Genomic DNA, 16,808 nt, shown 5'->3' with positions numbered 1-16,808 from the left:
TAATTTAAATGCAGTTTCTTTGATGTGCTTTTTTTCTCCTTTTTAAAGTTGTAGACATGGTTCATTCATAGGCTTGTATCACTATGCTTTGCTTATGTAATAGTGAATTGTTTTGCAGCAAGAAATATAGTTAACCTGGCAGCTGATAAAAGCTGAAGTATATTGTAACAAAAATAAACAAGTTCAGGGTAAGGGAATATAAACATAGTAAAATCTTGTGTTGATATCAGAGCCTCCAGTTTTAGCGAACATGTTACAACAGGAAAAGTGGATGTGTTGAAGTTCAGTTCAACAAGATGTGGACAATATAGTACGTGGAAATTGAAGGCTTATTATTTTAAAGCAACGAGGCTCATAAGTTGTGCAATTGGCAAGCAAAGAATATTGCTTAAAGCAGTTAGATACAAACAATAGTTGGTTAAAGGTGGTAGCGCATTGGCTCATAGCTCACTGCCACTTCCGCTCCTCCTTTTCCTCCATTCCTTCCAGTTGATAATTAACTTTTCATTTGTTGCATTATTTTTGGTATACTACAGTATGCCGTCTCATAGGTAAGGGAATTATAAAGAGAAGAAAATAAACTGTAGAATGTAAAAGTCAAATTCTGTACTTGTTAGTTCTCATTAAAAAAGAAGGAAGTAGATTGATGGTAGATCTTAGATCTTCAAGAGTATGGGGCTAAGCAAAGAGGAGAGAGAAACTAATATTTATCCACAACCCAATATGTGCCAGCATTCTGCTTGATACTTTATTGTGAGAGATGTGTATTTAAATGGGATGAATAATCCTTGTAGTAGGTTATGTTACATCCCTTGAATGGATATTCATCAGTGTTATTACCAGTAAAAGTATTAGGTCAAGAATCGTTTATCATCATTTCCAATTTTCTTACCTATGTTGTCATGAAAGTAGAGGATAATTTCCCAGAACTTTTGGGAATTGAAGGTGTGACTTTCCTCTTCTATCAGATATAAATAATAGCATAAGAAAAACCATACCATTTGGAAAAAACCGCTAACTTTTCTTTTTAATTCATTGCATTAACTCAATAATGTAGTGTGGTCATTGATTAATAGAATAACATGATGAAAAATATGAGTGTGTCATAACATGTAAAAGGGGAGTACACTGATTTGCTTTCCTTTGTTAATCCATTTGTTAATAAGTAGTTGTCAGTATACTGCACACACAGCTTTCTTGTGTTAACTTTATTTCAAAGAAATAGTGATAAGTTTGATAGCTTTTATTGCAATCTGTTTTTATCCAAATGCTGGGAGAGGAAATTGAATGGATCTGAAAGATGATTACTTGTGAGTTTCATCAGTGTTACTTTCAAACAAACAACATTCACTAATATAGTATATATAGTAAACAGTAAAATACCAATAAGACCCTATTATGAATTATTAAATAGAAACAAAAAATTAAGCATTTTCTGAATAACTTTCGCATAAGCAATGATGAAAGCTGCTATTGCCTGAGAGCACCCTCCTTCCCCCATTTAGATTTTGGTAAAATTAGGAATTTCTTTCTAAAGATTTTACTTATTTATTTGAGAAAGAGAGAGAGCACGAGCAGGGCAGGGAAGGTCAGAGGGAGAGGGACAAGCACTCTCCTTACTGAGCAGGGAGCCCGACATGGGGCTCGATCCCAGGACCCTGAGATCATGACCTGAGCCAAAGGCAGATGCTTAACTGACTGAGCCACCCAGGTGTCCTGAAAGTTAGGAATTTGTTAAAGTGATGTCAAGCATAACTCATACTACAACTTGTCTTTTGCATGAATTTTTATATATTTGGAGACAAATAGTGTATTCTAATACAGGAGTTGGCAAACAGTGGCTCTGTGAATCTGTTTTTTGTACTACTTGAGAGCTTAGAGTGATCTTTTAAAGGTTTATGGGGGAAAAAAAGGAATATGCAGCAAAAATCATATGTGGCCTTAAAAGCCTAAAATATTTACCATCTGGTTCTTTGCAGAAAAAAATTTGCCAACCCTAAAATATAAAAACATAACACATAAGCCTGAAGATCTGCTTCCAGGTGATATGGTGTAATCACATGACAACTTGCCTCTTGTACTGAATGCAGCTATTATAAAACCTGGACAGAATGCATGGAGTAGCAATTTGGAGACTCTGAAAAGTAAACAATAGCAGGCAAATTAGGGAAGACCAGAATTTGAAGTGCCACCACTCACTACTGGTGGTGAGTTTGCCATTTTTCTCCTTGTGTTGTCACATGAACTGGTCTCACCATAGTCTGAAACTGGGAAGTGGACATTGGTGCAGGCAGAGAGAGCTTCAGGAGAAGCCCTTTACTTCAGGCTTGAGAAGTAGAGATCATGGATCCTAGTGGGGACAGTTGGTGCAGGAAAGGGTACAGGTATCTAAATTTAATTTGAGAAGGGGGAACCTTCCTTTCCAACTGGAGGATCTGTGGTCACAAGGGGGGGCACACTATCTTTGCTTCTTTTCTCTGTCCTGCCAGTTGGTCCCCAATGTAGGAACAGTTACAGAGAGTAAATGGCAAAATAGGGTATATAAAGCCCCAGCTTTCTGGCCAGCGTTCCAAAAGGAGAGCCTTAGGAAATGAGAAGGTACTGGGAAGATCAAGGAGAGAGGGGAACCTGGGAAAGGGACCTCATAAAAATTATTTTGATGAAATTAATGGAGATGACAGAGGAAAGAAAGAACTCGAAGATAGATCATAGGAATTATCCAATCTGAAAAACAAAGACAAAAAATTGGAAAAAAAAGAGAAAGCCTTAGTCCTACGGACCAATAACAGAGATCTAATTTTCCTCTTACTGGTGTCCCAGAAGGAGAGGAAGGCCAATATGGGGCTTGAACTCATGACCCTAAAATCAAGAACTGAGCTGAGATCAAGAGTCAGATGGTTAACTGACTGAGCCACCCAAGTGCCCAAGAGTTGAAACATTTAAAGTGAAATAAAAATTTACATTCACACAAATATCTGAACACATGTTTATAGGAACTGCATTGGAAATCATCAAAGCTGGAAAAAACTCAGTTGTCCTTCTACATATGAATAGATTAAAAAAACCCATCTGGTATATCATACAGTGGAATACTACTCAGTGATAAAAAAAAGGGGTATGAACTATTGATAGAACAACTTAAGTGAATCTCAAAAGGTTACATTCTATAACCCAAGTGAAAGTAGTCTCAAAAGGTCACATACTAACACCGAAAGCACAGGCAACAAAAGAGATAAATGGGACTTCATCAAAATTTAAAACTTTTGTGCATCTAAGATCACTATCAACACAGTAAAAAGGCAACCAACAGAGTGGCAGAAAATATCTACAAATCATATATATGGTAAGAGACTTGTATCTAGAATATACGAAGACCTCTTATACAATGGTCCCCCCCCACCCCAGTCTGTGGTTTCACTTCCCACAGTTTCAGTCGCCCACAGTCAACTGCGTTCTGGAAGTAGATGGCCTTCCTGACACATTGTCAGGAGGTCAGTAACAGTCTAACGCTATGTCACAATGCCTGTGTCACTCACCTCACTTCATCTCACCATGTAGGCATTCTTTAAACGATTTATTTATTTGAGAGAGAAAGAGACAGTGGGCAGTGGGGAGAAGCAAAGGGAGAGGGAGAGAGAGAATCTCAAGTAAACTCCCCACTGAGTGTGGAGCCCGGTTCAGGGCTTGATCTCACAACCCTGAGATCATGACCTGAACTGAAATCAAGAGTTGGACACTTAACTGACTGAGCCACCTAGGTGCCCCACCATTAGGCATTTTATCATCTCACATCATCACAAGAAGGGTGAGCATAGTACAGTAAGAGGGAGAGATCACATTCACATAACTTTTATTACAGTATATTATAATTATTCTATCTTATTAATTTCTTACTGTGCCTAATTTATAAGTTAAACTTTATCACAGATGTGTATATATAGGAGAAAACATAATATAGAGGTTTGGTACTATCTGCAGTTTCAGGCATCCACTGGGGGTCTTGGAATATATCCCCCATTGATAAGGTGGGGACCACTGTATCTCAATAATAAAATGATAAATAATTCAAAAAATAAGCAAAGGATCTTAGTACACATTTCTCAAATAAGATATACAAATGGCCAATAAAGACACAAAAAGAGGCTTAGCGTCATTAGCCAACAGGCAAATGCAAATTAAAACCAAAATGAGATACTGCTTCACACTTATTGGGATGGCTATTATAAAAAAAAAAAAAAAAGAAGAAGGAAATGTTGGCGAGGATACAGAGAAATTGGGACCCTTGTGCATTGGTAGTGGGGATGTAAAGTGGTGCAGTTGTGGGAAATAACATGACAGTTCCTCAAAAAACTAAACATAGAATTACCATATATCTATAGATTCTAGTTATAGATAATGTACCCAAAAGAATTGAAAGCAGGAACTCAAACAGGTGTATGTATAGCCATTTTCATAGCAGCATTATTCAAATAGCCAAAAAGTGGAAGTAACCCAAGTGTCCATGACAGATGAATGGATAAACAAAATGTGTACTCAGGTGTACTTTGGAGATACTGCAGGTTCAGTTCTAGACCACTGCAATAAAGTAAATACTGCAGTCAAGTGGGTCAAATGAATTTTTTGGTTTCCTACTGCATATAAACGTTACATTTATACTATACTGTAGTCTGTTAAAGTGTGAAATAGCATTATGTCTAAAAGAAGAATGTACATACCTTAATTAAGAATTACATTATTGCAAGAAATCCTAACCATCATCTGAGCTTTCAGTGAGTTGTAATCTTTTTGCTGTTAGAGGGTCTTGCCTTTGTGGGTGATGGCTGCTGACTGATCAGGGCAGTGGTTGCTAACGGTGAGGTGGCTGTGGAAATTCCTTAAAATCTGTCAGCAGTGAAGTTTGTTGTATCAGTCGACTCCATAACAAATATAATAGTGAAAAAGTTTGAAATATTGTGAAAATTACCAAAATATGACAGATATGAATTGAGCAAATGCTGTTGGGAAAATGTTGCCAGTAGACTTGTTGGACAGAAGGTTGCCACAAACCTGCAATTAGCGAAAAATGCAATATCTGTGAAGAAAATAAAGTGAAACTCAAGAAAATGAGGTGTACCTGTATGTGCAATGGAATATTATTGTCTTAAAAAGGAAGGAAATTCTGATACATGCTATATGTATGTATGAACCTTGAAGACATTAAGCTAAGTGAAGTAAACCAGTTGACAAAAGATAAATATTCTGATTCCACTTGCTTGAGGTACCTAGAGCAGTCATATTCATAGAGACAGTAGGATGGTGGTTGCCAGGGGCTGGGGGAAGGGGAGAATGGAGAATTAGCGTTCAGGGGGTATGGTTTTAGATGAGGAAGATGGAAAAAGTTCTGGAGGTGGATGGTGTTGAGAGTTGCACAACAGTGAATACGTACTGAATGCCACTGAGCCACATACTTCAAAACAGTTAAAATGGTAAATTTTATGCTATGTATATTTTACCTACCACACTTCTAAAAAATTACAGAGGAAAACACAGAGATTGCATACTGTTACTCCATTTATATGACATTTTTGAGAAGATAATGTGATAGTGACACCAGGGTTGCAGGGGTTAGGAGTGGCTAAGAGAGATCAGATGAAGTTGTTTTGGTTGTTTATCATGTATTATGGTGGTGGTTCCTCAAATATATGTGTGAGTTAAAATTCATGGAACTGTACACCTAAAAAAGGCCAATGTAACTGCCTTTTAATCTTGAAAATACAATTAAAAATATCTAAGCTGTAACAACATAATTAGCCTGTTGCAGCTGTGGTAGTGGTGAGGGTGGGGGTTTTGCTCTTTCCTCTATTACCGCTATGAATGAGTCTCATTTCAAAAAAACATTAAGAAGTAAAGTATGCCTTGTAATTTGTAGCATCATAAAGGACTGGTTTTGTAATTTTAAATGCTAAACTGTAACTAATTTTTTTTTTACTAACAGTGCATAATAAAATATTTGAAAAATATTAAATAGCAGAAGAATATAAAATTCATTCAAAGATTGCCTTTGGTAACATTTTAGTACTTTTCATTACTGCTCTGTCTCTGCTTGTATTTTTTGTTTATGTAGTCGCTATCATACTATATATTAACTTTTGTATTCTCTTTTTCCTTAAATACTGTTTCTTGAATACTTTTCCAAATTATTAAAATTCTTGCAAGATAGAATTTTTTTTTAAAGATTTTATTTATTTATTCGACAGAGATAGAGACAGCCAGTGAGAGAGGGAACACAAGCAGGGGGAGTGGGAGAGGAAGAAGCAGGCTCATAGTGGAGGAGCCTGATGTGGGGCCCGATCCCATAACGCCAGGATCACGCCCTGAGCTGAAGGCACACGCTTAACCGCTGTGCCACCCAGGTGCCCCGCAAGATATAATTTTAATAGCTATATCATGTCATGTAGATATATCATAATTTATTCAACCATATTCCTTTTCTTGGGCATTTAGACTGTTTCTGGTATCTCTCATTATATACATCATTCCTGTGAATGTAAGTTCACGTCTTTCATATGTACAGAAATACAGTTCTGTGTATAAATGTGTAACTCTTTATTAAAAACTCTGAATTTAGTGGTTTACAAACATGGAATGGTTTTCTCGTTCTCTGATTCTAGCTGTGCCATGTGTACGATTTCCTTTCTCTGTTCCCTTTTCTGGCACATTAGATAGATCTCATAATTCCAGTGACTGACAATAATTAAAAGTGCAATCTGATCCAGTTAAGAAATCTAATCTCCTATGCAAAGATTTCCCTTGCTCACTTTGGAACCAGGCTTTTATGGCTCCTGTGATCTGAAGTAAGGAGGGCTTTAAGTTTTGGGGTTTTTTTTAAAGATTTTATTTTATTTATTTGACAGAGAGAGACAGCCAGCGAGAGAGGGAACACAAGCAGGGGGAGTGGGAGAGGAAGAAGCAGGCTCCCAGCGGAGGAGCCTGATGTGGGGCTCGATCCCATAACGCCAGGATCACGCCCTGAGCCGAAAGCAGATGCTTAACGACTGAGCCACGCAGGCGCCCCAAGTTTTTACTCTCACCTCCTCCCACTCTAGACATGAAGAATGCTGCAGTGACTTGATTCAGTTCTGAAATACCTTGCCCCAATCGCTTCCCAGGCTTGACAACTCTGGGGTAGAGGCCTGATGAAGGGAATAAGGGCGAAAAGGCACATGCCTCTGCTTACCTACCTATGTTTCTTGTCCCTACTTTGATTATTGCTACTTCTCTTTGATTATTGCTACATCACAGCTTATTGGTGTGATGTCCTTCATAGCACATGTTCAGCCAGCTAGTCTACTCTCCTGACAGGTGCCCCCTATCTCTACAGAGTAGCTTCTTGGAGTCTTGCCTCTTCGCTTGGCCTGCTTCTGCTCAGATGGATGTTAATTATAATGGAATCTTTTTGGCGCCTTTAATTTTTGGCATCTTTCTTTAGAGTATAGGGTACTACATGCCCTTTTTTTGCTTTCAGATTTAGGACCTAATCATCAGTCCTGAAGAAGCTTCCAGAAAAGCTCCATACAACATCTTCTTCCAAACACATATCTAAGCTTAGGACAGCTGTTAAAACAGTTGCTAAGCTTTTTTCCTACTGTTACTTTAAATGGCAATGCAATACTTAGCCTGACAAAACATTTTTTTTGCTTCATCTGCATAGTAGACAGATACATAGTAAAAGTCTCTCAGCACGCAACGAAGCTTTCTGTTAACAAAACAAAAATTTTTTTTGATCTAGCAAAAATTAATGGCTGTTTTTGCCCATTCACTCCCTCAAACATCCTTCAGTCTGTCTTCCACACCAGAAGCTCGCAAGCTGGCCTGTGCGCCATTTCTGGCTCTTTACCTGTTTTTGTAAGGCAAGTCTCATTGGAACACAGTAGCAGTCATTCATTCATGTGTTGTCCATGGCTTCTTTCTTGCTAAAAGGAAAGTATTGTTGAGTATTTGCAACACAGACTGTTTGGCCTGCAAAGCCCAAAATATTTGCTGTCTGACCATTTATAGAGAAAGTTTGCCACCTTCTGTATAGACCCTTCCTGTAGAATTCTTTCTAAAACCTAGATCAGATATACCATTTGTCTGCTGAGAAACAGTAGTTTCTCCCTGCTTGCAGTTCTAAATAAAATCTTCAGCTTTACATTCAGATATTTCTGTGGTGTCCAATCACTATGTCAAGTTCAAATTCAGTATTTCTTGCTATTCTCAGTGATGCAGGCTGAAGATTGGCAGCTTTCAGGCTGAATTTGGTCCCCATGCTTATTGGGTACAAATAGTGGTTTGGTTTTGTTTTCCTGAATCAGCATTTAAAAACTAGATACTTTCACAAAGAAATTCAGATTTCTAGTTCTTGACAAGTCAGGAATTCTGTTAACATTGGCTCCACAGCCCTCAGTGTAACAGTCCATTAGTGCTAAGTAGCTTCCTGCCTCCCCTTTATGGAGTGGTGCTGTCCACCTCTGCACAGCCTGTGTCACACAGGTGTTACAAGAATATGCACACTAACCTAGTCCTGAATCCTGCACATTACCTGCTCTGGCCACTGTAGGCATTTGTTCGCAATGCTGGGCCTAGATATAGTGAGCCACCTTATGTTCACCTCTTCTGCCTTGCTATCACATTACCTCATGCTGCTCCTCTCTCCTAGAAGATCCTCATTGTTCCTCAAAACTCTTCATCCTCTAAGACTCAGTTAATCATTAAGACTCATGTGTCCCCTTCTTTGGGTAGCCTTCTCCATCAACATCAATCACTACTTCTTCTGTGCCCTTGTACTACGCCGTTCATATAGTTAAAGTGGCACCTGTGATGTTGTATTTTAGCTACCAGATTGTAAGTTCCTTGAGGGCAAGGTTTGTATCTTATTCATCTTTTATTCCTAGTTCCCAGCATGATGATGGATAGAGTGGGAACCAAGAAAGGGTTGCTGGATTGCATGGTGTTACCACCTAAAACCTGGGAAGGTAGTAAAGGATTCATTTGGCAGAGAGAAAAATTCATATTTTTCCCACTTAAATGCATCTTCTTTTCCGTTAAGCATTTCACTTCATTTCCTCTCTTTCTACCCTATGTTTATAACAAGTTGATTGTGTTTTCCAGGCAATTGCTACTTAATTTTTCATAAGGGTTACCAATACTTAAAAACTGTGTCCAGGGTCAGAAGCTAGTAAGTAGTGTAAGTGGGCTTCAGATTCAAATTTCTCTGCCTTTAGAGCTCATGCACACAGCTGCTGAGCCGCTCCTTACCAGGGGTGTGAACCCTTGGATGAGTTACAAAGTTTTCCAAGTCTCAGTTTCTAATGGTAAAAAAGGAATCGAAGTAGTTCCTATCTCAAAGGATTCTTGGGAGAAATGAATGAGAATATTTACGTAATGCTTAGAGTAGAGCTTGGCGCAGAGTATTTGCTCAATAAATAGAGCTGCTCAGTCAGTTATTCTTATTATTACCTTCCTTAATGTTGTATAGGAGACTCACAGATTATCTTCCCTTTTCTTGGTTGTGACTCTTAGGAGTCATGGTGATTAAGACCATGGGCTCATCTGCAGAAACTGTATGCTAGGGCATCCTTTATTTAATCTTAGAACATTACATTTGGAAGAGATTTTGGAGATCAGATGTTCTAACAGGTGCTTGCCAAAGGAGCAGTCCTCTCTCCAGTTTCCAGTTAGAGATCTCATTCATCTACGGGCTGTCAGAACATTTACAGTGACAGCAGCTGGCCACTTTGGGGAGGATCATGTGATTGTTAAAAAATCATGTGTAAATACTTTGCCTGTCATCGTTTGTTTTTTAGTTTTATTCCCCTGTAAAAGGTAAAAAATCAAGTCAAATCCTTTTCCTATACTGTAGTTGTTAGTCCTCCAAAATATTTTAAGACTTACTTTTTGTCTAGCAGTTCTCAAAGTGTGACTAGGGATCCTGAAGCCTTTCTTCCCTCTTCCCCTTTCTTTTAATCAGAGAATCCAGGAAGACCCTGAAAACATAGGCTAATTTTTTTGTGTGCCTGTGTAGTTTTCTGGAGTGAGGTTTGATAACCCAAAAAAAGTTTAAGAATCATTGCCTTTGAGAGAGATAGCTAAAATGGTGGTGTAGTCGGAAGACCCTAGGCTTGCCTTGTCCCTCGGACATGGCTAGATAACTGTCAGATCGTTCTGAGTACTCAAGAAATCAGCATGAGGACTGAGAACAAACAGCACAGCTAGAGGGAGAGAAGAGGCCACTTCAAGGAAGGTAGAAAGTGCCAAGACATGGTTTGGGGGAGACACGGATTGCGGGTGCTGGGGAGGGAGCGGAGCCCTGGTCACAGAGAAAGGCAAGAGAGTGGAGCACACAAGGATAGGTACAAGGAGAACACTTCCCCAAAGCCATTGTCTGGGAAGCAGAGGGGGGCTGAATTTTGTGAGTTTTTGCAACCAGCAGGGCTCAATGGAGTTTCAGAAGTTCCCCGGCTGGGCTGTGATAGAGACCTGAGGACACTGTCCTACTCGTGGAGTGGTGGCAGGCAAACAGCTCTGGTACAGACTATCTGAGAATTGCTATCTAACTGAGAATTGGGCTCTCTGAGAATTGCCTAAGGGCTGTGGGGAGAGACTGTACTTTTTGGAGCGCATCCCTGAGAGGTGGCATTGCTTCTCTATGGATGAAAGAACTGGTGGGTGCCATTAACCTCCCCCACCCTTCAGCAGAGGTGCAGAGACACCTGCTGAGGGCAGCTAACTGGGACACTCCTGTTGCCTGCTTGCTCCAAATCCCATGCCCCTGCAGTCTGGTGCCACTGCCCTTCTGGACAAACCTGTATCAGTCCCAGCGTGGTGAGACCATTTCCCAGAACACCAGTGCAGGTCCCTGCCACACCAGTCTCTGAAGTTTGGAATTTTAAAAGTCAGCAGGCCTGATTAAATTAGAGCCCAAAATGTGCTGTGCTGCTCCAGGCAGGCAAGCCACCCAGAGACAGGCAATGTGAAATCAGTGATCTGAAAAATGCCTGTGACACATGAGGGGAAATTATTCACTCCTCCAAAAGTGCTTTCCTAAGAGTAGCAAGCACACACTCCTCTCTCCAGGGACAAAGGAGCAGGCTGGTGCCATTTCCTTCCCCTGCCCCTTGGCACAAACCAACTTCAGTAAACAGCACAGCGCCAACACTGGCTGCCTCACCTGCTTGTACCAAGCCCTGCCCACCCTCCCCCCTGTGCCACCATGCTCCACTGGTACTACTTTTCTAAAACAAGTGTGCCTGAAGACCAGTGCAGTGGGCCCTTCCCCCAGAAGACCAGCACAAACCCGCAAGTGTACCGTATCTGCTGACCATAGAGTGCTGCAAAGCTTCAATTCTAGGGGAAAATAGCATCAGGTCTCTTTAAGCAAGTTGACCAGAGCATGCCTCATTAAAACTTGCCACACTCTGGTCAAGGTCCAAACACTCCCCACTGTAGGCAGGGAGAAATTCTGCAGGGGACTGACCTGAGGGATAGAGCAGCCATAACACAGCAGCAGGGTGCACACAGCACACACCGGAGACACTTCCTGAAGTGCCAGGCCCTGGACATTATATTACCTCTTTTTCATAAAGCCATTACTTTCAGGTTCAGGAAACATAACAGGCTTTCCTCACACCCAGAAGACAGAAACCTAGACAAGATACCAAGACGGAGGAATTCACCTCAAAAGAAAGGACAAGAAAAGGTCATGGCCAGGGATCTAATACTTCTGAGGCAAGGGAAACAAAAGCAAAAATAAACTATTGGGCCTTTGTCAAGATAAAAAGCTTCTGCACAGTGAAGGAAACAACAAAACTAAAAGACAACCTTCAGAATGGGAGAAGATATTGGCAAGTGACATATTTGATAATGGCTTAATATCCAAAATATATAAAGAACTTATAAACTCAACACCCAAAAAACAAATACTCCAGTTTAAAAATGGGCAGAAGACACGAATAGACATTTTTCCAAAGAAGATATCCAGATGGCGAACAAACACATGAAAAGATGCTCAGCATCCTCATCATCAGGGAAATACAAATCAAAACCACAATATCACCTCACATCTGTCAGAATGTCTAGAATTAACAACACAGGAAACAGTAGATGTTGGCGAGGATGTGGAGAAAGGGGAACATTCTTACAGTTGGTGGGAATGCAAACTGGTGCAGCTACTCTGGAAAACAGTATGGAGATTCCTTAAAAAGTTAAAAATAGGACTACCCTACCATCCAGCATTGCACTACTAGGTATTTACCTAAAGGATAACAGATATACTGATTCGAAGGGATACATGCATCCCAATGTTTGTAGCAGCATCATCAACAATAGCCAAATTATGGAGAGAGGCCAAATGTCCATCAACTGATGAATGGATAAAGAAGATATGGTAAATATATACACTGAAATATTACTCAGCCATAAAAAAGAATAAAATGTTGTCATTTGGAAACACATGGATGGAGCTAGAGAACAGTATTATGTTAAGTGAAATAAATCCGAGAAAGACAAATATCATATGATTTCACTCATGTGGAATTTAAGAAACAGACGAACATAGGAGTAAAAAAAGAGGCAAACCAGAAAACAGACTCTTTAAAAAAAAAAGATTTATTTTAGAGAGAGAGATAGCACAAGCAGGAGGGGTAAAAAGAGAGGGAGAGAAAATCTCAAGCAGACTCTGCACTGAGCTTGGAGCCCAACGCGGGGCTCAGTCTCACAATCCCAAGATTACGACCTGAGCTGAAACCAAGAGTTGGATGCTTAATAGACTGTGCCACCCAGATGCCTCTACAGACTCTTAACTATAGAGAACAAATTGAGGGTTGCTGGAGAGGAGGTGGGTGGGGGGATGGGTTAAATGAGTGATGGATATTAAGGAGCGCACTTGTTGAGATGAGCAGTGGGTATTTTATGTAAGTGATGAATCACTAAATTCTACATCTGAAACTAGTATTACACTGTATGTTAACTAACTGGAATTTAAATAAAAACTTGGGGGAAAAAGAATCATTGTGTTAGACACTCATGACTACAGTTTTCTTTGCATACATCTGCATCTCAAAGGGCTGAAAAAATGGTCGGGAACCACTAATTTTTAGTTTTCTTGTAATTGTAAAAACTGGTTGAAGACAAAGGTTAGGATTTGCATGGAAAGAGGAAAATCTGAGAGTTAAAGCAAAGGGGAACATAGAGTTCACCTGTATCCACTGAGCCTCCACCCAAACATCTTTGGTAAGTTTTCCATGTAGTCTGCTTAGGGAATTGTTTTTCTTTAAATTTAATTAACCAACATGTAGTACATCATTAGTTTCAGATGTTCAGTAATTCATCAGTTGCGTATAACACCCAGCGCTTATCACATCATGTGCCCTTCTTAATGCCCATCACCCAGTTGCTCCATCCCCCCCCTCCTTCCACAACCCTCAGAGTGTTTCCCAGAGTCTTATGGTTTGTCTCCCTCTCTGATTTCTTCCCATTCAGTTTTCCCTCCCTTCCCCTGTGATCCTCTGCACTATTTCTTCATATGTCCACATATGAGTGAAACCATATGATAATTGTCTTTCTCTGATTGACTTATTTCACTTAGCATAATACCCTCCAGTTCCATCCACATTGATGTAAGTGGTAGGTGTTCATTTAGGGAATTATTTCTGACATAATAAGGGATGTTAAGCAGAAGGTAGGATTCAATAAGGTAGTCTTTTCTTGAAACCGTATCTGCTACAAAATGAAGAATAACTATCTTGTCCTGGAGTGGGCAGTCACTTCAGCTAAACATAAGTAGTATTGTAACTATTAGGTATGCAAATGCACACATGCAGATATGCAAATACGATGCTTACCATAATTCAGGGTCCACCAATCCCAGTTTTTTTTTTTTTTCTTTCCCGGTGTACCAAGTCTTATGCTCTGGTACTGAGAATCTAATAGATAATATCATCTCAAAATGGTCCATCCTTACCTTCGTAAGACTACAAAATGTTATTGCATGAGAGCACCATGGAAATGCAGAGTAACTGAGATGTAGGTAGAGAAGCTTGCATGTTTCTTTCCTGAGTTATCTCTAGGTTATTGTCAGCCCAAATACATTTCCTATGTAAGTTGTGATAAAATTTATGCATGCTTTTTTGACCATAATTAGCACCAGTAGCCAATTAAATAATCACGGTTACTATATAAACCATAAAATATATAGATTTTTCATAATTTTGTATATTATCTTTAAAAAAGATAAAATGAAGTATTATGGTTATAAATATTTTAAAATTCAACAGAGAACACTGTACTAAAGATTAGAGGTGCTAAAATTGGGACAAAAATGTGAACTGTGTTTAAAAACACTTTTATATATTTTAGAACTTAATGAAATCCTTGAAGTCATCCTAATAATGAAAGTCACAGAGGAAGTATTTCCTCTGTATTTCTTAAGCATATGTTGTATGTGTTTAGCATCTTATTTTAGCTAACTGTTGGCAGTATAAGTCCACAAAAGTATAGTTGAGTTTAGTATATTATTTAGTACATTATAGTATAACAGTGTAGAGCATAACTTAATAGTAAATAGTGAAAGCATATATTGGACATTTTGCTTTTTCTTGCATCTATTACTTTCCCAAATTTAAGGTAGCTATAGGTCTTTAACAAAAGGTAGAGGAACTTACTAGAGCTGTGGTGGGTACTTCAGTTGATAATAGAAAAAGGGCAATTTGATTAATGTGGAGAATTAAGAGAGGAATGAAGGGAGACACGTTGATACCCTTAGTTTTTGTTTTATTTTGTTTTGTTTTTTAACATAGCAAATGTAAGGTGCCTTTTCTGCCAGTGAACTACCTGATTAAATCCTTTAAGTTCTCTGGACTTAAGAAGGTGAATTTAAGCATTGCTTGATTTTTTTTTTTTTCCTCTCAAAACTCCCACTTATGGATTGGCTTAAGTGAAAATTCCTTCAGTAATGTCCAGACCTTCCCATTTAGGGTTTGGTATTGTATCATGTCCAAGTCAGTGTCAAATAAATGTTGTCTGGTGATGATGAGAATAATTTTTTTTCATGAGGACTTCTCTTCATGCTTACACAGCACATTTTTCACAGGGGTCTCAGAGTCACTGGAAAATAGGAACCTTGCTTGAACTTGAACTATTACCATGTTCATTATGAATTTTACATGAATTTTTAAAAATTGATTCATTTGGCAAAGTGTAAAATCCTTTAAACTTTGGGATGTAATATAACTGATTTTAACTGGTGTATTTTAGAAGAGTAACATGCATTGAATTTGAATGATAAACATAAGGACTTTCCAAAGTTGTGAGCTAGGTTTTGGAGTTTTATGAATAGGGCTTATTCACTATATATTTACTTACTGTAATTTTTTGTTGAATAGCAGGATATTTGGTATTGCATCGAGTGTTACGATAGCATCCTGAAAATGTCTCTATATCAGATATGTGTTGTGTCAATGTGTGGGCGCGCCTGAATGGTTCAGTTGGTTAAGGGTCTGACTTCTGCTTAGGTCATGATCTCTGGGCCCCATGTCGGGCTCTGCTCTCAGCGTGGCGTCTGCTTGTCCCTCTCCCCCAACTCCCTCTGCTCTCTCTCTAAAATAGATAAAATCTTAAAAAAAAAAAAAGTAAAAAATAAAAGTAAATCAACAAAAAACTTCAAGAGGAACTATCCCTAAATCCTTGGGTGTAGAGATCAGGAGATGTGCTTTGGGGAAAATACTTGGAAATCAAGGAATCTCAAGTAGAGCAACTTCAAAATACTTTACTATGACATGTTCCATAAGGTAATTAAGTCTTGACATGTAAAGACGTGTGAAGGTAGCATTCTAAATGAAGAGTTACAGAAGTTTTTTCTTTCACAGTAGGGTCTCTTAATAGTTTGCATTAGATTTGATTTGCATTAGTTGAATATTTGAAAAATACTGTCTAAAATAAATACTTATACAGTTACCAGAAGTTGTATTATCTTCTCACTTTCACATTATCAATGTTATATGTCCTTTTCTTTCAGCTGGATATGCCAGGTGACCAGATAGCTGCAAATCTGCAAGCAGTTATCAGTGAAGTTTGTAAGCACAGACCACTCAGTTTGGGTAAGTGATTTGGTGGGGTAGACTTCCCCATAGCTCTGGGATTCTTTAAAAATGTAAAATATTAAGGAAACAATCAAGTTAATAGCAAGTACAATATAAATTGCAGCAATATTTTCAGGGATTAAATAAATAAAACTTAACTATCCAAAGGATTCATAATTACCTTATTAAAAAGTTGTAGTTGTTTGGAGAGGAGACCTCTGTAACATTAATAAGGAATACATCCTGAAATCTTTGTAAATTCCATTATTTCTATCATTAAATGTAATAGACTTTGAAAGAAAACTGTAACTGATTGCCTTAAACTTGCAATAGTGTTAAATAGAAACTAAAATCATTTATGAAATATTTTCGGGCTAGACCATTCACTTTGTCACTGGCATTAGCAATTGTCTTTCTTATTCTTATTTATTTTTCAAAAAAAGCAAAGTTTTTAATCATGTCATGAGAGTCACTTCTTATAAACAGGGTGATTCATGGAGAGCAATGAAACTTGATTGAGATGCGGAAGCTGTTTCATTGGCTACGAACACATAGCCAGACCCTTCGTGTCACATTATGTACCATGCATGTTCTCTCCTCAGACGAACTTCACCCCTGGCCGGTTGTAGCCCAAAAAGGGTTCATTATCCTCAGTAGACTCTTCATTTATAGACTTACCATGACAGGACTCTGTCAGGTTTAGATTTATAACCA

General features: G+C 38.7%; 1 protein-coding gene across 5 annotated transcripts in view; it reads left to right on the top strand.

Annotated features, from left to right (window-relative positions):
* The window catches only part of MRPL1 (mitochondrial ribosomal protein L1), an 87,397-nt gene that overhangs the window by 60,468 nt on the left and 10,121 nt on the right, over positions 1 to 16,808 (top strand). For all 5 annotated transcript variants that reach the window (XR_015725436.1, XM_087864056.1, XM_087864055.1 and 2 more), the window contains one exon: positions 16,031 to 16,112. Coding sequence is in view for 4 of the 5 variants with exons in the window: in XM_087864056.1 (XP_087720182.1) it covers positions 16,031 to 16,112 (82 nt within the window). In the remaining variant the exon portion in view is untranslated. The remainder of the gene's footprint in view (positions 1 to 16,030; positions 16,113 to 16,808) is intronic.

The sequence above is a fragment of the Ursus americanus genome, chromosome 8 (genome assembly GCF_024610735.1).
Source record: "Ursus americanus isolate L20-20 chromosome 8, mUrsAme1.1.p, whole genome shotgun sequence".
Classification (NCBI taxonomy): domain Eukaryota; kingdom Metazoa; phylum Chordata; class Mammalia; order Carnivora; family Ursidae; genus Ursus; species Ursus americanus.
Note: the sequence above shows the minus strand (reverse complement) of the source record. Positions and strands in the feature narration are given on the sequence as shown.